General features: G+C 52.3%; 1 protein-coding gene across 4 annotated transcripts in view; it reads right to left on the bottom strand.

Annotated features, from left to right (window-relative positions):
- Positions 1 to 22,788, bottom strand: part of XRCC5 (X-ray repair cross complementing 5) — a 114,951-nt gene that overhangs the window by 81,928 nt on the left and 10,235 nt on the right. The window contains exon 1 of one of the 4 annotated variants that reach the window (XM_068246080.1): positions 5,160 to 5,213. The exons of 1 other annotated variant lie outside the window; for it this stretch is intronic. In XM_068246080.1, the coding sequence (XP_068102181.1) occupies positions 5,160 to 5,177 (18 nt within the window). In that variant the 5' untranslated portion in view covers positions 5,178 to 5,213. Of the gene's footprint in view, positions 1 to 4,705; positions 4,771 to 5,024; positions 5,045 to 5,159; positions 5,214 to 22,788 lie in introns of those variants that run through there. 2 more of the 4 variants (XM_068246084.1, XM_068246083.1) reach the window with 2 other exon arrangements.

Raw genomic sequence — 22,788 nt, 5'->3', positions numbered from 1 at the left:
TAGTGAACTGCGCAGCAGCAGGGTAAAATGGATAATTAGGAAGGACAGCTTCAGGGCTTTCGTCACTTGTCCCAATATCGCTTGCTGTTACCACCCCGACGGATCAGGACGGCCCTACAACTTGCAGCATTGTCCACTGATTAATGAGACTAATTTCAGCCTGATATTGGGTACATCATCAATTGGGCATGCACTGGGCAGCACCGATTTTCATCCAATTAAAATAATCGAATTGGATGGCCGATATTGGCCGCCAAGTCACCTGATGTATGGCCCCTTTTAGTCAGACGATGCATGAATATATCCTATAGTTAACACAGTATCCGTCAAGTCTGTTCATCTTACCCTCCAGTGCGTGCCAGGCCTAAGGCTGGGTTCACACTATGCCAGATAAACAACGGTGGATTCACAAGAGTATTCACCTGAGCGCGTACGCTGTGCCCCGGCAAGGTATTTAAACTAATTACCATTGTGCATCTGGTCCGCTCCTGCCGCCATTTGGGTCCACTGCCACTGCTGGCACTGCTGCTGGGCTCAGGGGACAAGCGCAGTACATAGATCAGAGCCCCGGCAGAAGAAGACTACCACTGGATTCCATAAGACCAACTGAAATCTCCCTAGTAACCACCACTCAGCGAACCAATGAGAATCCTCCCTGGTGCAAGGGAGAATCCAGTTGGTCTATTGCAGTAATCTGCAAACTTGGCTCTCCAGCTGTTAACCTCCCTGGCGGTACGCAGTTTCAGATGCCGAGTCCGCAGGAGGATTTTTTTTTAATAAAATGTGTTTATTATGTTTTAGTTAGCACTTCGCTAGCTAACTATGTCCCCCAAGCCCCGCCGCACCTAACTAAAGCCCCCCGATCGCCGCCGGCAATATTTACCCCCCTGCAATTCCGCGAGAGCCGCAGCTTCACCATTCAGCTTCACTCGTCGCTATGGCGACTATCGGACATGACGTCATCAACGTCATGCGCAGTCCCGATCCTGCCCATAGCGAAATCTGGAGCTGATTGGGAGGCTGCGCCATCGCAGGATCCTGGGGGGTACGTATTATGGCGCTGATCAGGGGGATCAGAGCACAGCGGCGAAACTTGGGGGACATAGTTAGCTAGCCAAGTGCTAGCTTAAGCATATACAGCACATTTTATTTAACCTCCCTGGCGATCAATTACAACCGCCAGAGGGCAGCGCAGCACTATTTTTTTTAATTTTTTTTATTTTTAATCATGCAGCTAGCCTAGCGCTACTACATGACAGCCGCTGAGCTGCGGCATCCCCCCCACCCCCTCCGATCGCCTCCGGCAATCAGGCCCGTCAGGAAATCCCGTTCTGAACGGGATTTCCATTAGGGCTTCCCCCGTCGCCATGGTGACGGGCGATGACGTCAGAGGGAGTCCTGATCCACCTCTCAGCGCTGCCTGGCACTGATTGGCCAGGCAGCACACGGGGTCTGGGGGGGGGGGCACCCTCTAATGCAGCGGGTAGCGGCGAATCGGCGCGGAGGCGATCAGGTAATGCACGCAGCTAGCAAAGTGCTAGCTGCGTGTAATAAAAAATAAAAAAATGCAAATCAGCCCAGCAGGGCCTGAAAAATACTCCTGCGTGGCATAGCCCGAGCTGAGCTCAGGCTTACTGACAGGGAGGTTAAAGAACTACAAGTCCCACAATGCATTTGCCTTTCTGAATCATGACTGTGGCTGTCAGACTCCTGCAATGCATTGTGGGACTTGTAGTTCCTTTACAGCTGGAGAGCTAAGTTTGCAAATCACTGGTCTATTGCAACCCAATGGGAGCTGCATGCTTCTGCTGGGACTTGGACAGATATATACCAGCACTTGCCCGAGACCTACGGCAGTGCCAGCAGCAGAGGAGGCCCCTAATGGCAGCGAAAGTGAAATGCATGGGGAAACAGACACTGTCCATTGCCATAGGATTGCACGGACTCTGGGAGCACAGGCACTGTCAGCAGTGCCCAGAAAGATGGTGTGTGTCGGGAATGTGCGTTCCGAATAAGATGGTTGATCAGCCTCCAAATCTACAGATGTATGGCCACCATCTGCTCCCTATCAGTCCTGCAACCATCCCCTTTGTGCTTTCATTTCTTTTCTTTTTTTTTTTTTTTTTTTAATTTATTTAGAGCTTTTATCTAATGTGGCGGAGCTAAAAAAAAAAACCAAAAACAAACAAACTGTAGCAATCGCAAAGGGCATTTGCTGCACAAAACACAAAGAGGAGGAAAACTAGTGCATAAAACAAGCAAAAGCACACACAGTGACCAGCATGTGAACACTGCCATCTTGTGGAAGAAAGGAGGAACAGCATTTTGTTCCAGGATAGGAGCAGTCCAGGCATGTCCAATGGCGATTTCATCTATTGTCTCCCACACTGCAATGACCATTTTCTAATTTTATTATTTCTTATAGAAATTTAATTCAGAGAATATTCACACTGGAGTGAAATAAGGTGGTGACAAACAAACAATATTTAATATCTATTGTTCCTAAGAGGAAAGGCAGGCCTAAGCAGGACCGGGTTGAGGCAGAGGCGAGAGAGGCTCCAGCCTAAGGGCGCAGTGTAGGAGGGGGCGCACAGCTCACTCAGCTATCATTCATTGTGTTTGAAGCAGAGAGAAATAAGAAAAGGTGTTACATGGCAGTGACTGCAGCCAGATAACTAGAGATTAAGGTGTTGGGGGCCCTGGGGCATCTCTTAGTCTAATAGCAATCAGTGTGTGACGGCTGGGGTGGGAGGGATGGAGGGGCGCACTTTGATGTTTCAGCCTTGGGTGCCGGAGGACCTTGTCCCAGCTCTGGGCCTCAGTGTGAAGGTGATGGGCAATATGGAGTTTTGGCAAAGCATTACCTACAGTAACAGCGGGTACTTTCTGGATGACCCTCGTATAGTAAAGCCATGTACACACTACCAATCCTGATTGGCCAACTTTACCACCTCCATGTAGTATGAGGTCAAACTAATTTTGACTCTACTTTCACACTTATCGCATTTCGTTGCATTCGCAGCATTCTCCCCCACCGCAGCTAGTCGCGAGGGTAATGTAATTCTATGGGGACTTTGACACTATGGCGACATGGTGTGACAGAAGTTGCAAAATCAATACAAGGTTGCCGCAGTTTTACCCAGCAATGCAAGTCTATGGCGATGCAGTAAGCGTGTATCTGCGATCGCAGCATGCAGGAAGATAGTGACGAAACTGCAGTGACGTAGTTCCTGTCCAGCAGGGAGCGCTTCATTGAGCAGTGCAACGCATCTTACCCTGTTACCGCTAGGGATGCTCTCACAAGTAATAACGAGTGTGTAAACACTTGAATTTGTGATTTAAATAAGCATTAATTAGCTCAGGTGTGCGGCGGTGACATAAGGGGTTATTTACCCATAATTCCACGTACTCCCTGCGCTCCAAATAGCTTGCACGCGTCCTATTGGACACATTGCAAGCCTCACTGCGGCCACTTCCTCCTTCAACCGGAAGGAGGAAGTGCGTGGTGATGAGGCTTAGGACGCGTGCAAGCTATTTGGAGCGCAGAGAGGACGCAGAATTATGGGTAAATAACCCCTTATGTCCCAGCTGCACACCCGAGCTAATGAATGCTCATTTAAATCACAAATTTGAGTGTTTACACACTCGTTATTACTCGTGAGAGCATCCCTAGTCGCCGCCCTCTGCAGCATTTGTCTACTTTAGGAGACCCAGCAGGAAACCTCATAGGTAAATTCAGCTTACGTGGCTGGGTGGGCCGCACCATCTCACACTGCTAGGTTTCCAATAAGTTGTAGTAAACTACGCCCACACTATTTGCCCAATCGCAAAGCTTCATGCTGTAGAGGGTGTTGTGATAGGAGAACTGTTCTTGATGAGGTTTCCGGTTTGGTGCCCTAAAGTAGACGATCACCCGCTCTGCCGCAGGGTAATATGCACGGGGGAGTGGTGGGGTGCGATCATCTTGCCATGGGCTCTCCTGTGACAGGACAATCGCACTGCACCACGTGTAAAAGTAGCCTGAATACTATGAACAGAGTGTGCAGGTGAGCTCTCATACTACATGGAGGTGGTAACATTGGCCAATCAAGATTGGATGTGTGTACATTAGATAATGATAGCCAGCTGGTAAAACACATGGTGTGTGATTAATACTACTAGTGTTATCCATCCTCCTCACATCTCTGGGCAGTGAGCAGGCAGCAGTCAATCCTTACACAAGTCCTGCCCAACCTACATCTCTGACCTGGTCAGCAGATATACACCTGGCCGCCCACTTCGCTCCTCCAACGACCTCCTCTTAACCACCCCACGCATCTCGCACTCCCATGCCAGACTGCAGGACTTCACTAGAGCTGCCCCTATCCTGTGGAACTCTCTCCCGCTGCCCATCAGGCTTGCTCCCACCTTCAACACCTTCAAAAAAGCACTCAAAACTCACTTCTTCAAGGAGGCCTACATCAACTCGACACTACCCTAATCCTTTCTGCCAATAACTTCTTGATGCACCCCCTCCTTTTGTGTCACCAGCCCCTCCCTCTAGATTGTAAGCCTTTGGCAGGGCCCTCTTCCCTTGTGTATCATACTTGACTGTGTGCACTTTACCCAGAATTTGGAACTGGTAATTTTTTACCACTACCATTCCAGTTTATGATCTGGCATTGTACTATTATCTGCATTGTGTTGTGTATCTTATTGCTATTACCTGTATTGTTGTCTCTATGGTCCGTTACCTGTATTGTTCTGTCAACCCTGTTATCATTGTCTGTAAGCCTATTTATTGTACAGCGCTGCGTAATATGTTGGCGCTATATAAATCTAATAAATAATAATAATAATAATAATTTGCTGGGAATGATCTGCAGCTAATCACAATAGTAATGAGTAACAAGCAGAGTCTACACCCCATGTGAAATATACATTATATGCAATATATAAGATACACATATAGCATGAGGATGGTAGAAGGTGACAGGAGGAAGTGACGTCATACATATACAGAGGGGGTCTCTATAGTAACACACCTTAGGGTTCTACTCTCTGCAGTATAATGGTCTGCTCTCTACTCATGTCACCCTCCCATCTTCCCCCATGTCACCCCTCCATCCCCCACCCATGTCACTCACTGCTCCCCTTCCCTCTCTGTGACTCATTCACACCTTTGCCGCTCGCGCCATCTCTCCAGACTTCCTCGGAGCAGCTAGGAAACTCTTCCCCGGGCCGCTATTCTCGGAGGATCCGTTCCGCCTGACGTGATGGCGATCAGAGCAGCAGCGGCCTCTAGCGGCCGCTCCAGGAAGCGCAGAGAGAGGACATAAGCAGATTAGAGGAGGGCTAGCAAAAGTAGCAAGAGGGGGCGCTGGGGGATCTGGAAGAGATCACAAGATCAGGAAGGATTGTAGAGATCAGAAGCCACAACCCTGAACAGATAATAACTTTCTGCACTTCAGAACGCATAGCTCCCAACTGTCCCTCTTTTGGAGGGACAGTCCCTCTTTAAGAGCCTTGTCTCTCTTTGGGCTGGTTCAGACAGACGTTTGGAGGCGTCGCGTTCGTTGGCGTCGCGGCGGCAATGCGTTCAGGCTTTCAGCAGCGTTCGCAATGCGTTCGGATGCGGTCGCGTTTTTTCTTCCCCTAGCGGGACATTACCCGTCGCGGTTAACCGCCCCTGGAAGCAACATGTAGCTTCCAAGGGCTCCTTGAACGCCAGTGAAAATCGGGACCTGAACACCGCGTTTGTGCAAACGCGCGTAAAAGCTTGGTACAAACGCTCCCATTCACTTGAATGGGAGCGTTTAACGCCAAGCCCCGAACGCTGGCAGTAAACGCTCTGCAAACGTCCGTCTGAACCAGCCCTTTCTTTCTCATTTGTCCCTCTTTCAGGATTGATATACAGATCTGTGTAAATATATGTATTTTCTACTGAAAACGTGTTTGATTGACTTTAAGGCCCCTTTCACATCTAAAATCGCTAAACGCTAGCAATTTGCGTTAGCGTTTCAGCGGGTGATATTGAACGTGGAAAAATCACTGGACAAATTAGCGTTTTGGGAGCAATCGCCATTAGCAGTTTTATACATGCTAATTGTGATCGCTCCAGAATCGCTGCAGGTAACGTGTTTGTGATTAGTTATAATCGCAAAACACCCGCGATCACAGCAGTGAGAACACTGCCATAGGCTAGAATAGGACTTACGGTTAGCGGGAATCGCGCGATTCCCGCTTAGATGTGAAGGAGTCCTACATTTTATTCCCATCCTTTAAATTGACATATTTATTATTTTAAAATGTTAATATGAAGGAATATGAACCAGGATAGACAGGACCAGTGTGGTTTGATAAAGCAACAAATTTTTCTTATGAAATCTTTATGGTATGCGTGACTAGGGGTGTGCCAAGGGCGTGATTAGGGGTGTGTCAGGGGTGTGGCTTAAGTGTCCCTCTTTCTTATCTCAAAACATTGGAAGGTATAAGAATGATCAGGATTTTCAGGAATAGTGGCTGCGGAAGTAAACTTCCGTACACATGTTGGACCGCTGTCGCTGGAAACAAGTGAGGAACAGGTTGGTTGAGAATCGTTCCAAAAAAGAACGGTATTAGTTTGGACGATAAGCAGCGTTAGCCGTTATGTATATGTTCATATATGCCCATTTGCAAAGGATCGGCCATGTCCATTGCAGCGACTGAAACGCACTCTTGTGCAGTACGTGATAATTCCCGCACACAGGCCGGAATTCGGACATGCCATGTTAGCAATGATAAATATGACATGTCCGATGCGCAATCAAGGATGTGCGCAACCTGGCACAATGTACGGGGGCATTTACGAGGGAACGGAGGAGAATGGATGGGCATGAGGACTGCTGCCCCATTCGTACAAATTACTTTGCCTCGCGTATCCTTTAAAGTGCACCCAAGGGCGGAGGCATAGGCTGAAGAGGCTCCAGCCTCAGGGCGCAGTGTAGGAGGGGGCGCACAGCTCACTCAGCTTTCATTCCTAATTGTGTTTGAATCAGAAAGAAACAAGAAAAGGGAATACATGGCAGTGACTGCAAGCTAGATAACTAGATATTAAGGTGTTGGGGAGGTTGTGGGCCCTGTGGCCCTCTTAGTCTAATAGCAATCAGTGTGTGACGGCTGGGGTGGGAGGGATGGAGGGGCGCACTTTGGTGTCTCAGCCTTAGGTGCTGGAGGACCTTGTCCCAGCATCATTTTGGGGCCACCAAGGGTCAGATGGCATGTTGTATATTTATAGAGCAATTCTTGAGTTCTGCCAAAATTGTCTGAGGGCTCAAACCCAGTAGCAGTGTTTCTTTTTTTTTTTTTTATACTTCTTGTTTTTTGCCAGCATTTTGAAAATGGTCTCCCGTTCAACTAAATGAGAATCGCAGTAAAATTATGGCAAAATGGCTGTAAGGCTCCCTGCACACTGCAAATCCGATTTGCGATTCCGATTTGCAATTCCGATTTTCCCTGAATGCAAGCAACAGAAAAACGGAGGAAAAAACGCAGCATGCAGTAATGATTAAAAATCGGATTCGGATGTAAAAACCGATTAAAAATCGAAAACGCATGCAGTGTGCAGGGAGCCTTAAAATGTTTGTGCCAATTTTGTAGCAATTCTGCAGCGATTTTACCACAATTCTCATTCAAGTGATAGGGAGAGCGTTTTCAAAACTAAAAACGCTGCTACTGGGTTTGAGCCCTCGGTGAGGATCCTTCCCTGGAACAGTCCTCCTGGTGCATGAGCGTGGCCGTACTTTCAGAGCTGTTCACCGAAAAGTATCTCCGTGGTACTGCGCAGGCGCAGCATGGACGCAAACTTGAAGAGGGTCACGGGCAGCAGCGATGATCTTGAGAAGGATCCAGAGGCTTCGCTCTTCAACGATGCTGTACGGAATATGTTATCTTGTCTTGCTCTTTGCTCTCCTCTTTAACCTCTTACCCCCAAACCCGTCCCCCCCCCCCCCCCCCAACCCTTTTGCTTGGAAGGCGGAGCTCCGCCCCGCCTTCAGTCTCCCATCAGCCTATGAGAGCCGATCGCTCTTGTGCCTCCCCAGGGGACAGCCGAGTGACACGGCTGTCCCTAGTACAGCGCTGCCGTAGATCACAGCGCTGTACAGTGTAAATAGACGGCCGTCTAACAATCTCCAGTCTCTAACATTTTCGCCGTCTAACAGTCTCCTAGCGGCCATCGCCACTAGAAGACTGATGACGGAGTGGAGCTTCATCTCATCTCTCAAAATCATTCAAGCAAGGATGCTGGCGCAATCCCCAGCAAAACAGCCCCCAGGAATTGACGCCAATTGGCGTTACCCGGTCCTGGGGGAACTGGCGCATTCACGCCAAAGTAGTTAAAGGGACCCTGAGCATACGCTCAAAATGAAAATCTGCACTTACCTTCCTCCAGCACACCGTAGCCTGTGAGGTCCCTCTGCGTCTTCTGGGTCCCCTCCGAGGTCCCGCTGGCAGCCCTGCTAACCTATCGATTTCAGGCGAAGTCATGCGCAACTGCTTGGCCCGTCCACGCACCCAGCTCGATCACGTGCCAGTTGCCGTAGGTGTCCTGCGCATGCACAGTTCATTCTTTCGAGAACCACGCATGTGCAGGAGGCTTACGGCAACACGCACGTGATCGAGTCCCAAGTTAGTGCAGATTTTCATTTTAACTACCTAAGGACCGTGTCACGCAAATGAGCGTGAATGCGGCGGTAGCCCCAGGACCGTCTAACGCCAATTGGCGTCAAGTCCTGGGGGCAGCAGTTTCTCAGGGAACGGCCGCGCGCATGCGCGATCATTCCCTGCCCGTTCACGGAGCGGAGCTCCGTGGTTAGCCTGCTAGCCGCCGATCGCGGCTAGCAGGCTGCTTATAAACATAAGGGGAAAGAAATCCCCTTTGTTTACATGCGTACAGTGCTGCGGTCCCCAGCAGTGCTGTACGAGATCGGCAATCCCCGGCCTCTGATTGTCTGAGGATCGCCGTCCTCTCTTAGGCTGATGCCTATGAGAGGCGGAACAGGACGGATCGCCATCCTGTTCAATACAGGCTCTCGGAGGGGAGGAGGGAAGGGGAGGGAGATACAGCCTATACAGTCTTCAGCAGCCCCAGCACTTACTGACTTCCCTGGGCTCCAGCGCTGCAGTTTTTCTTCCGTTCTCTGGGTGGAGCTGTAACCCTAAAGTGAGATTGCCAGCTGTCGCCATGACGACAGACTGCGATCTCACCAGGGGGAAGTAGAGCCTCGGAGGCGCAGAAGAAGAATGGTGGCCGACGTCGGGATCCCCCAGGCGGTGAGTTGAAACGCCCGTTGCACGCATTGCTCTGCACAGAGCCTCCGGCGGCTACCCTGAGTGTAGGTTGGGGTTACCGCTCTGAGCTGCTGTTTTCTGCCCCGACCATAGCTCTGGGTAACCGCCAAGAGGTTAAACAAAATGTGGCCTTTTATGACTGAACTTTTGTCAAGTATTTGATGTATGTATATATTTCTTTGTGCCACAAGAACAAGATTTAAAAACAAAGGTGCTGTAAGTATCTCATTTGTTTCTTAGGTTCGCCTGAGGTTTGCGTTAATTGCAAATTGAATGTCAAAGTAAACCAATGAATAATGCTACAGTAAAAGAAAATGAATGTAATTTGCAATCCGCCTGATGGTTGCTGAGCATATTCTGTGCTTTTCTGATCCGCTCTCATCATATATTCATTATACTGTATATATTCATTATATGAATAATTCTCAGCAAAGACCACAGGCTACGTTAATGCAGCCATTATGGATTTTAGTTCCATCCATTAGAGCTCTGATTCTGACAAGTATACAGTATATTAGTATAATTTGTTCTGTGGTAAGTGGAGCTGTGAGCAGTGTGTACAGTATGGTTGCTGCTGCTGCCAATACCTGGGCTACCCATAATAAGCTGCATGAGCTAGAAGATGTCCTAATAAGGTCAGCAAGTAGTGAATGTTGGAGGTTATCAGAGGTGACATGATATAATATGAAGTTCTAGGCAAGCAGGATTGTTCTGCATACATCCCAAACATAGTTGAATGTCTATGTATGTATTGTGTAGTGCATGTATCATAGTTTAGGGCCAATTTGGGGGGAAGCCATTTAACCGCCTAACGCCAACAGGCGGCGGCTGGTCGTAAGTGGTTTTCCATGGAAACGGCCGCTCGTTCGAGCGACGGTTCCATGTCAGTTCACGGAGTGTGTCTCCGTAAACAGCCTACGAGCCTCCGACCGCGGCTCGCAGGCTAATTGTAAACACCCGGGGAAGAAATCCCCGGTGTTTACAGCGTACGGCGCTGCTGTCGCAGCAGCGCCGTGAAGGAGATCAGCGCTCATCGGGCTCTGATTGGCCGGGGATCGCCGGCATCTGATAGGCTGAAGCCTATCAGAGGCGGTACAGGACGGATCGCCGTCCTGTGCCACCCACAGCGAGGAGGGGAGAGAAGGAGAGGGAGGGCAGAATAGCGCTGCGGAGGGGGGCTTTGAGGAGCCCCCCCGAAAGGCACAACTAGGTGGCGGCAATCAGACCCCCCCCCCCCCCAGCAGGACATCCCCCTAGTGGGGAAAAAGGGGGGGGGGAGTCTGATCGCCCTGCCTGCAACACGATCTGTGCTGTGGGCTGAAGAGCCCACCCAGCACAGCGCAGGGAAAAATCCCCTGGTCCTCAAGTGGTTAACTTACATGTATGTTTATGGGGTGTGGGAGGAAATTAGAGTGCCCGGAGGAAACCCGCACAGACACGGGGAGAACATACAAACTCCTTGCAGATTGTTCCCTGGCTTGAATTCGAACCGCGGACCCAGCGATGTAAGGTGAGAGTGCTATCCACTCCGCCACCATGCTGCCCACAACGTAATACTTGGGGCGCGAATCTGGAAGGAGTGCGATGACAACGGCGGCAGGTAAAATTTAACTGCATGGGGGGAGGGGCATTATATACTTGGGGGGACAGTAATTAGCGCATGCCATTACCGCCGGGCACCCGATCTAACATATCAACCCAATCGGCATGCTTTTGTCGGCACCGATTTTTCATCCAATTTGATAGATGGTATCGGTAGATGTAAGGGCACCTTTATTCATCGTATAGCGACCGCGTGACTGTCCTCCGCTCAGCATTGGTGGATGATAAGATCATCAGGGTGGAAATCCCCTTCCTCTCCGATTACCACTGATGTCTGCAGGCTCAGAGCTCAGACGGACTCCGCACAATGGCGCATTCACACACAGGACAGATCTACGTTTGTGCTGGGAAATCATTGTGCGTTCGGCCGGCTCTGTCTGACCGCTGTACTGCGCACAACAATCGAGGTTAGACAGCGGCCACTGTGAAGCATTCAGGATAGAATAATGTATGAATCCTATTTAACATTACATTTGAACTCCAGAGGCACTGATAAACACACAGCTGGAATAACATATCTACTAAATGTCTGAAAGGTTTTCATCATGTCAGTTCAGAGAGCCCCTATCTCTGCAGCTCTGTGACTTGCCTTCTCTCCACTCTGCAGAGGATCGTTGCAGTTTGGGCAAAGCTCCGCCCTTGTCCGCTGATTGGACAATGAAGAGGATCAGCACAGTAATGAGTCATCATTCTGCTCTTCATGAGAGAAATATCACTTATGCATCATAATGCATAATGCATCAGTATTAAAACGTGGTGCAGGACTATGTGCCAGGCGGATGGACTATACACAGTGCAGGACTATGTGCCAGGCAGACAGGCCGGACATGGTGCAGGGCTGTGTGCCAGGCAGACTGGCCGGACATGGTGCAGGGCTGTGTGGCAGGCAGACTGGCAGGACATGGTGCAGGACTGTGTGCCAGGCAGACTGGCCGGACATGGTGCAGGGTTGTGCACCAGGCAGACTGGCCAGACATGGTGCAGGGCTGTGTGCCAGGCAGACTGGCAAGACATGGTGCAGGGCTGTGTGCGGATGGGCTGGACATGATGCAGGGCTGTGTGCCAGGCAGACTGGCAGGACATGGTGCAGGGCTGTGTGCCAGGCAGACTGGCAGGACATGATGCAGGGCTGTGTGCCAGGCAGACTGACAGGACATGATGCAGGGCTGTGTGCCAGGCAGACTGGCAGGACATGGTGCAGGGCTGTGTGCCAGGCAGACTGGCAGGACATGGTGCAGGGCTGTGTGGCAGGCAGATGGGCAGGACATGGTGCAGGGCTTTGTGCCAGGAGGACGGCAGGACATGGAGCAGGGATGTGTGGCAGGCAGATGGGCAGGACATGGTGCAGGGCTTTGTGCCAGGAGGACGGCCGGACATGGTGCAGGGCTGTATGCCAGGAGGACGGCCGGACATGGTGCAGGGCTGTATGCCAGGAGGACGGCTGGACATGGTGCAGGGCTGTGTGGCAGGCAGACTGGCAGGACATGGGGCAGGGCTGTGTGCGGATGGGCCAGACATGGTGCAGGGCTGTGTGCGGATGGGCCAGACATGGTGCAGGGCTCTGTGCGGATGGGCCAGACATGGTGCAGGGTTCTGTGCGGATGGGCCGGACATGGTGCAGGGCTCTGTGCGGATGGGCCAGACATGGTGCAGGGCTCTGTGCGGATGGGCCAGACATGGTGCAGGGCTCTGTGCGGATGGGCCAGACATGGTGCAGGGCTCTGTGCAGATGGACCGGACATGGTGCAGGGCTGTGCGCCAGGAGGACGGCTGGACATGGTGCAGGGCTGTGTGGCAGGCGGACTGGCAGGATATGTGCACCATATTGTGCTTTGTGCCAGGAGGACGGCCGGACATGGTGCAGGGCTGTATGCCAGGAGGACGGCTGGACATGGTGCAGGGCTGTGTGGCAGGCAGACCCGCAGGTCATGGTGCAGGGCTGTGCGCCAGGTGGACGGCTGGACAAGGTGCAGGGCTGTGTGGCAGGCAGACTGGCAGGATATGGTGCAGGGCTGTGTGCCAGGCAGACTGACAGGACATGGAGCAGGGCTGTGTGCCAGGCAGACTGGCAGGACATGGTGCAGGGAGGATATGGTGCAGGGCTGTGTGCCAGGCAGACTGACAGGACATGGAGCAGGGCTGTGTGCCAGGCAGACTGGCAGGACATGGTGCAGGGCTATGTGCCAGGCAGACTGACAGGACATGGTGCAGGGCTATGTGCATGGCAGACTGGCAGGACATGGTGCAGGGCTATGTGCCAGGCAGACTGGCCGGACATGGTGCAGGGCTGTGTGTCAGGCAGACTGGCAGGACATGGTGCAGGGCTGTGCGCCAGGCAGACTGACAGGACATGATGCAGGGCTGTGTGCCAGGCAGACTGGCAGGACATGATGCAGGGCTGTGTGCCAGGCAGACTGGCAGGACATGATGCAGGGCTGTGTGCCAGGCAGACTGACAGGACATGGTGCAGGGCTGTGTGCCAGGCAGACTGGCAGGACACGGTGCAGGGCTGTGTGCCAGGCAGACTGGCGGCAGGACATGGGACAGGGCTGTGTGGCAGGCATATGGGCCGGACATGGTGCAGGGCTTTGTGCCAGGAGGACGGCTGGACATGGTGCAGGGCTGTGTGCCAGGCAGACTGGCAGGACATGGTGCAGGGCTGTGTGCCAGGCAGACTGACAGGACATGATGCAGGACTGTGTGCCAGGCAGACTGGCAGGACATGATGCAGGACTGTGTGCCAGGCAGACTGGCAGGACATGGTGCAGGGCTGTGTGCCAGGCAGACTGGCAGGACATGATGCAGGGCTGTGTGCCAGGCAGACTGACAGGACATGGTGCAGGGCTGTGTGCCAGGCAGACTGGCAGGACATGGTGCAGGGCTGTGTGCCAGGCAGACTGGCAGGACATGATGCAGGACTGTGTGCCAGGCAGACTGGCAGGACATGATGCAGGACTGTGTGCCAGGCAGACTGGCAGGACATGGTGCAGGGCTGTGCGCCAGGCAGACTGACAGGACATGGTGCAGGGCTGTGTGCCAGGCAGACTGGCCAGACATGGTGCAGGGCTGTCTGCGAATGGGCTGGCTATGGTGCAGGGCTGTGCGCCAGGCAGACTGGCCAGACATGGTGCAGGGCTGTGCGCCAGGCAGACTGGCAGGACATGGTGCAGGGCAGTGCGCCAGGCAGACTGGCCAGACATGGTGCAGGGCTGTGTGGCAGGCAGACTGGCAGGACATGGTGCAGGGCTGTGTGGCAGGCAGATGGTCCGGACATGGTGCAGGGCTTTGTGCCAGGAGGAAGGCTGGACATGGTGCACGGCTGTGTGCCAGGCTGCCAGGACATGGTGCAGGGCTGTGCGCCAGGCAGACTGGCAGGACATGGTGCAGGGCTGTGCGCCAGGCAGACTGGCAGGACATGGTGCAGGGCTGTGCGCCAGGCAGACTGGCCGGACATGGTGCAGGGCTGTGTGGCAGGCAGACTGGCCGGACATGGTGCAGGGCTGTGCGCCAGGCAGACTGGCAGGACATGGTGCAGGGCTGTGTGGCAGGCAGACTGGCCGGACATGGTGCAGGGCTGTGCGCCAGGCAGACTGGCAGGACATGATGCAGGGCTTTGTGCCAGGAGGACGGCTGGACATGGTGCAGGGCTGTGTGCCAGGCAGACTGGCAGGACATGGTGCAGGGCTGTGCGCCAGGCAGACTGGCAGGACATGGTGCAGGGCTGTGTGGCAGGCAGACTGGCAGGACATGGTGCAGGGCTGTGCGCCAGGCAGACTGACAGGACATGGTGCAGGGCTGTGTGCCAGGAGGACGGCTGGACATGGTGCAGGGCTATGTGCCAGGCAGACTGACAGGACATGGTGCAGGGCTGTGTGGTAGGCAGACTGGCAGGACATGGTGCAGGGCTGTGCGCCAGGCAGACTGACAGGACATGGTGCAGGGCTGTGTGCCAGGCAGACTGGCCAGACATGGTGCAGGGCTGTGCGCCAGGCAGACTGGCAGGACATGGTGCAGGGCTGTCTGCGAATGGGCTGGACATGGTGCAGGGCTGTGCGCCTGGCAGACTGGCCAGACATGGTGCAGGGCTGTGCGCCAGGCAGACTGGCCGGACATGGTGCAGGGCAGTGCGCCAGGCAGACTGGCCGGACATGGTGCAGGGCTGTGTGGCAGGCAGACTGGCAGGACATGGTGCAGGGCTGTGTGGCAGGCAGATGGACCGGACATGGTGCAGGGCTGTGTGCAGACTGGCAGGACATGGTGCAGGGCTGTGTGCAGACTGGCAGGACATGGTGCAGGGCTGTGTGCCAGGCAGACTGGCAGGACATGGTGCAGGGCTGTGTGCCAGGAGAATGGCTGGACATGGTGCAGGGCTGTGTGCCAGGCAGACTGGCAGGACATGGTGCAGGGCTGTGTGCCAGGAGAATGGCTGGACATGGTGCAGGGCTGTGTGCCAGGCAGACTGGCAGGACATGGTGCACGGCTGTGTGCCAGGCAGACTGGCAAGGACATGGTGCAGGGCTGTGTGGCAGGCAGATGGTCCGGACAGGGTGCAGGGCTTTGTGCCAGGAGGACGTCTGGACATGGTGCACTGCTGTGTGCCAGGCTGCCAGGACATGGTGCAGGGCTGTGTGCCAGGCAGACTGGCAGGACATGGTGCAGGGCTGTGTGCCAGGCAGACTGGCAGGACATGGTGCAGGGCTGTGCGCCAGGCAGACTGGCAGGACATGGTGCAGGGCTGTGTGGCAGGCAGACTGGCAGGACATGGTGCAGGGCTGTGCGCCAGGCAGACTGACAGGACATGGTGCAGGGCTGTGTGGCAGGCAGATGGGCCGGACATGGTGCAGGGCTTTGTGCCAGGAGGACGGCTGGACATGATGCAGGGCTGTGTGGCAGGCAGACTGGCAGGACATGGTGCAGGGCTGTGTGGCAGGCAGACTGGCTGGACATGGTGCAGGGCTTTGTGCCAGGAGGACGGCTCGACATGGTGCAGGGCTGTGTGCCAGGCAGACTGGCAGGACATGGGGCAGGGCTGTGTGCCAGGCAGACTGGCAGGACATGGTGCAGGGCTGTGTGGCAGGCAGATGGGCCGGACATGGTGCAGGGCTGTGTGCTAGGCAGACTGGCAGGACATGGTGCAGGGCTGTGTGCCAGGAGGACGGCTGGACATGGTGCAGGGCTGTGTGCCAGGCAGACTGGCCAGACATGGTGCAGGGCTGTGCGCCAGGCAGACTGGCAGGACATGGTGCAGGGCTGTCTGCGGATGGGCTGGACATGGTGCAGGGCTGTGCGCCAGGCAGACTGGCCAGACATGGTGCAGGGCTGTGTGCCAGGCAGACTGGCCGGACATGGTGCAGGGCTGTGTGCTAGGCAGACTGGCAGGACATGGTGCAGGGCTGTGTGCAGACTGGCAGGACATGGTGCAGGACTGTGTGCCAGGCAGACTGGCAAGACATGGTGCAGGGCTGTGTGCCAGGAGAATGGCTGGACATGGTGCAGGGCTGTGTGGCAGGCAGACTGGCAGGACATGGAGCCGGGCTGCAGAGGAGCGAGTTTGATGTTCTCTGTGGGATTCCGCTGTTGGCTCACTTGTGATTACTGTAATCTCCATCATACTGGCAGCGCTCTGACCTATTTCCAGCTCAGGCTGATTTATCTGCTGGACAGGAAGCTGCCCTCCGGATCTGTGCAGGAGACAAACACTGAGGACTTGTTCACACTTGGGGTGTTTTGCGGGGTTTTTTAAGCACCAGTGATTTTCAAAATAGCCCTTAAAGCGCTTGTGCAATGATTTCCTATGAGAGTGTTCACATCTGAGCGGTTCACTTCCGATCGGCTCTTCAAAGTGCTGGCTGGACCATTTTTGGGGTGATCTGCCTCAATGGAAGATATAGGGAAATAGGGAAATATATATATATGAAAAAGCTCTTTGTATAGCGATTTCCCCACCGCTTTCATGAATAATCGCTCTGCAATAGCTCTTTATACAAAATCAAAGCGCACAGGGGTAAAATCGGCCCAAAAAAATCTAAAATCGCTGGAGTCAGCGATTTCGGTTTTAGATGTGAACAAAGCCGGGGGGGTTGGGGGGGCGGATTCCTCCTGGCCTATCGCTGCAGCTCCTATCATTCCAATAGCAGCTAAAGCCCTGGCTGTTATTAATATTGATTTATATAGTACCAACCAGAGCTGCTCAAATCCGGAACCCGGGAGATACCCGGATAGTTGCTATCTGGATATCTCCCAGTAAACCTGTGCAGGGTGGGCGGGGGGATCAAGCTTACCTGTCTGACGTCTTCTTCGTCCGTCCCTCAGCGCCTCCCACGACGCGGTCCAAGCGGCGGTCACGTGATTACAAACACTTCCTTCTTCCGGGTTGAAGGAGGAAGTGTTTGTAATCACGTGACGCGCGTGGAGCGCATCGTCGGAGGCGCCGAGGGACGGACGAAGAAGACGTCAGACAGGTAAGCTTGACCCCCCCCGCCCACCCTGCACAGGTTTACTGGGAGATCTCCAGATAGCAACTATCCGGGTATCTCCCGGGTTCCGGATTTGAGCAGCTCTAGTACCAACATTCTCTGTGCCACTGTACAATAGACATGGCATGCTAAATACAGCTGCAGAACACACACAAGTGAACAGCTCAACTTGTCAACTGTACATGGAGTTGGAAGATAGATATATACAGTATCTCATGCAAGTGACCACACCTCTCACATTTTTGTGAATATTTCATTATATCTTTCATGGGACAACAGTGAATGTATGACACTTTGATAAATGAATCCTCTAATTGACACCCTGTGCATATCTCCCAACTGTCCCTCTCTTTTGGAGGGACAGTCCCTCTTTGGGAGCCCTGTCCCTCTGTCCTCCTCATTTCTTCCTCGTTCAGGACTTTGTCCCTCTTTCTATGTAAATATGTATACATTTCTCTACTGAAAACTGTGTGTGTTTGACTCTAAACTTTATTCCCATCCTTTAAATTGATATATTACTAATTTTCAATTGTTGAAATGAAGGAAAATGAACCGTCCGTCGGAAGAGGTGAGTAATTGCTGCTGCAGGTCGTTAGCAAGGGCCCCTGGGAGCAGAGCGAGCGGGGGGAGCAGGCAGTATTCAGCAGGGCCGGTGGTGCGGGGCAAATGCCCCCTTTGCCTCTATGGGAGCGCCGGCCCTGGGTGCAGTAAGCCTATGCGCTCCTCCATACACACACAGCGCATTGATATCAATTATAGGATTCACTTAGGACTAAGGTACCCTTTATCTCTCTTGGGCATGGAGGTCACTAGAGCTTCACAGGTTGCCACTGGAATCCTCTTCTCCTACTCCACAGTGAAGCTGGTGGATGTTAGAGACTACGCCTCCGTTTCGGTTTGATGATGCCCCACAGGTGCTTAAATGGGATTTAGGTCTGGAGACATGCTTGGCCAGTTCAGCACTTTACCCTCTGTTGTATAGCAAGACTGTGGTGGTCGTCTTGGAGGTATGTTTGGGGTTATTATCATGTTAGAATATCGCCCTGCAACCCAGTTTCCAAAAGGAAGGGGTCATTCTCTGCTTCAGTATGTCACAGTGCAAGTTGGCATTCATGGTTCCCTCAATGAACTGTAGAGATGGCCCGAACGGTTCGCCGGCAAACGGTTCCAGGCGAACTTCCGGGGGTTCCGATCGCGGAGAACCGCAAACTTTACCGGAAGTTCGGTTCGCCCCCATAGTGCACCATTAGGGTCAACTTTGACCCTCTACATCACAGTCAGCAGGCACATTGTAGCCAATCAGGCTACACTCACTCCTGGAGCCCCCCCTTATAAAAGGCAGGCTTCGCCGGCCATTTTACTCACTCGTGTGCCTGCAGTAAATAGAGAAGGGACAGCTGCTGTGGACTCTTTCATAGGGAAAGATTAGTTAGGCTCCTGTAGGCTTCTTCGCTTGCTCCTTGCTGTTTCTTATTGCTAAAATAGCACCCCACAACAGCTCTTTTGAGAGCTAATCTTGTTCTTGTGATTTTTTTTTTTCCTGTGTCCCACTGACACTTGTGTTGCAAAGACAGCCTTGATAATTCATACTGTGTGTGCCACTGCCAGGCCCAGCACATTCAGTGACTACCTGTGTGTGGGACCTGTGCACATTGTAATAACCATTACTGCATATACCTACCTACCTGTTGTTCACAGTACACCCCCCAGTATAGGTAACCAGAGGGGTTCCCAATATAGATAACTACTCTCTTCTGCTCCACTCACATTACTCTGCACCTCAGGTGCCCAGTGGGAAACCCCATTATCGGCGCCGGCCATTGCAACTGGGCCCCCGATTGGCTACAGGCCCTATAGCAGCCGCTATTGCTGCTATGGTGATCCCTACGCCTATGTGTTGAACTTCCAGTGATCAGTATGAGAGAGTGTGAGAGCGATAACACCAAATAACACACCTGCTCCCCATTCACACCTGAGAACTTGTAACACTAATAACATTTTGACAGTCTTGACTTAGGGGTGTACTCACATTTGTTGACAGCAGTTTATATACTAATTTCAATAAAAGCAGTCTCTGGCCCCTTAACCACTTGCCGACCGCACGCTTATACCGTGCGTCGGCAAAGTGGCAGCGGCAGGACCAGCGACGCAGTACTGCGTCGCCAGCTGCAGGCTGATTAATCAGGAAGCAGCCGCTCGCGCGAGCGGCTGCTTCCTGTCAAATCACGGCGGGGGGCTCCCTGAATAGCCTGCGGGCCGCCGATGGTGGCTCGCAGGCTAAATGTAAACACAAGCGGAAATAATCCGCTTTGTTTACATTGTACGGCGCTGCTGCGCAGCAGCGCCGTAAGGCAGATCAGCGATCCCCGGCCAATCAGCGGCCGGGGATCGCCGCCATGTGACAGGGGACGTCCTGTCACTGGCTGCACAGGACGGATAGCGTCCTGTGCAGCCCGGATCTCCGAGGAAGGGAGGTAGGAGAGGGAGGGGGAGAATGTCGCCGCGGAGGGGGGCTTTGAGCTGCCCCCCCCCGCAACATGCCTGCACGCAGACGCGATCAGACCCCCCCTGCACATCATCCCCATAGGGGGGAAAAAAGGGGGGCGATCTGATCGCTCTGCGTGCACCCTGATCTGTGCTGGGGGCTGCAGAGCCCACCCAGCACAGATCACATAATACAGCGCTGGTCCTTAAGGGGGGGTAAAGGGTGGGTCCTCAAGTGGTTAAAGGGAACCTAAACTGAGAAGGATATGGATTTTTCCTTGTAAAATAATACCAGTTGCCTGACTCTCCTGCAGATCCTGTGTGTCTAAGGCCACATACACACATCAGACCATAGTCTTTGGAAAATGAAAGATCACAGACCAATCTTACCACCCTTCATGTAGTATAAGAGCCATACTCTACACAGTCTTTTCTATGGAGCTGAACTCCACATCAGAAAAAAATCTTTGCAAGATGCTGCACACACAGATGCTGTACAGACACAAAAGATCAGTATCTGCAAAAGATCTGTTCCTGCCAAAAATCCATTCCTGCAAATTGCAATGATAGTCTATGAGATCTGCAGATCATCATACACACATGATTTAACTGACATTCATCTGCAGATCAGATCCACCAGGATGGATTTTCAGATCTGCAGATGATTGCTTGATCTGCAGATGAATGTCAGTTAAATCATGTGTGTATGATGATCTGCAGATCTCATAGACTATCATTGCAATTTGCAGGAATGGATTTTTGGCAGGAACAGATCTTTTGCAGATACTGATCTGTTGAATGTGTACAGCATCTGTGTGTGCAGCATCTTGCAAAGATTTCTGTCTGATGAGAGTTCAGCTCCATAGAATAGACTGTGTAGGTATGGCTCTCATACTACATGAAGGGTGGTAAGATTGGTCTGTGATCTTTCATTTTCCAAAGACTATAGTCTGATGTGTGTATGAGCCTTAATACTTTCAGCTACAGCCCCTCAACAAGTATGCAGCACATCAGGTGCTCTGACTGAAGTCAGACTGGATTAGCTGCATGCTTGTTTCAGGTGTGTGATTCAGCCACTACTGCAACCAAAGAGATCAGCAGGACTGCCAGGCAACTGGTATTGTTTAAAAGGAAACATCCATATCCCTCTCAGCTTAGGTTCCTTTTTAAGGTGCGTACACATGGACTACATCCAGCAACGACAGGTCTTTCAGACCCTCACGCTTGGCTTCTGCCACTCTAATTAATGTGAGCCAATGAGATTAGCTTACAGTGATCACAGGGTCAGGCGCCAATGAACTCAGCTCCTGGCCGCTTCACAGAGCTCTGCTGTCATAGCGATAGCAGGGCGAGTGAGATGCAGCAGAGGCGGGAGAGTGGTGTGATCAGCTTAGCGTTGGGTCCGTGCGGAATGCAAAAGTATAAATTGACACCATGGCAGGCTTAGGGGGACATAAACAGGGAATAGATTTCAACTACATTCGTCCGCAAAAGGTTAAGGACACCTGAAGTGGAGGCTGCCATGTTCATTTCCTTTTAAACAATACAAGTGGTATTGGTTAAAAGGAAATACATATATGGAAGTCTCCATATGTATCCCTCTTGCTTCAGTGCTTTAATATACATAAATATTCAAAAACGTGCACTTTTAAGAAAAATGCAGCTTTCAGTTTCAGTCTTTTAGGCCCCATTCACACTTAAAAGCGCAAAACATTTTTGCGGGAGTGATTTTTCCGCAATTACACGCGGAAAAATCACTGGACACTGCGGCGATTTTTCCGCAATCACATTTAGCGCTTCTATAGCACTGAAACGCGGCCGCCGGGAAATTGCCTGAAAATGGTGCAGGCTACATGTTTGTGTTTGGCGATTGCATTGATTAATGCAAATAGCCCAAGTAAGAACGGGCCCATAGGGTTTTATAGCACTAGCGCTTTAAAAAGCGATAGCGCTTCAGCGTTTTGCCAAAATTGACGGCACAACACTCTAGTGTGTGGGGCCTTACTGTGAAGGCAAGAATGACAGATATGTAAGTACCTTGTGTTGGCTGCTGCAGGAAGCATTGTATGCATTGTGACAGCAGCTGTGGGCTGACTTTGCAGAACTCGCTCTCTAGACTTCTATGAAAGGCTGAGTCAGCAGGATCAGTGCACAGCTGCTGTCACAATGCACCCTGGGGCAGCCAATCACAGGACGAGGTGATAGAGGGGACAGCGGAAGGCTTGCCTTTTCTCTGCAGGGACTCTGGCATACATTGGACTAGCAACAGTCTTGGCTGATCAATAGATGCCCATCTGCCAAAGCAACATTATCCGTGTTGACAGTGTAAATAAAGAAGTCACATTCTTACCTCGGCAGAGGTGGAAGCTTCTGGACCTTGCAGAGGCTTCCCTTATCCCTTGGCAGCTAGGGATGGTTAACTAGATGCAAATTATTTTGAGTTGATGCAGGATTATGCAAATTTATGCATCTTGAAAATGGACCAATCAGATTTTACCTCAGCTGGGTTTGATCGGTTCACTTTCAAGCTGTATACATTTGCGTAACCCTGCATCAACTCAAAATTATTTGCAATTCATTGACCATGCCTGTATGGCAGCAGAATCCCGCCACGTGCTGTGCTAGACGTGCCTCCATGAGACTGGCACCTCCCCCCACCCGTGTGGAGCGCACCGGAGCAGCAGGCCGCAGAATCGCGCTCTGCAGCCACGCATGTGATACATCCCAAGTTCAAACACACACACATCATTTTACAAAAAGACACGTATCTTTATTGAGATCAGCTATTCCGATTTCATTATCACCCTGAAGGACCTCAGACAGCAGCAAGGCAAAGTAACATCACAAAATACCGCCTACTATCGTGCTACAATTATATTGCATTCTCCAAAGTGCAAAATACATCATTTGTGGTTCA

This window comes from Hyperolius riggenbachi, chromosome 7, assembly GCF_040937935.1.
Source record: "Hyperolius riggenbachi isolate aHypRig1 chromosome 7, aHypRig1.pri, whole genome shotgun sequence".
Taxonomy (NCBI): Eukaryota; Metazoa; Chordata; class Amphibia; order Anura; family Hyperoliidae; genus Hyperolius; species Hyperolius riggenbachi.
This window is presented reverse-complemented; position numbering and strand designations above follow the sequence as displayed.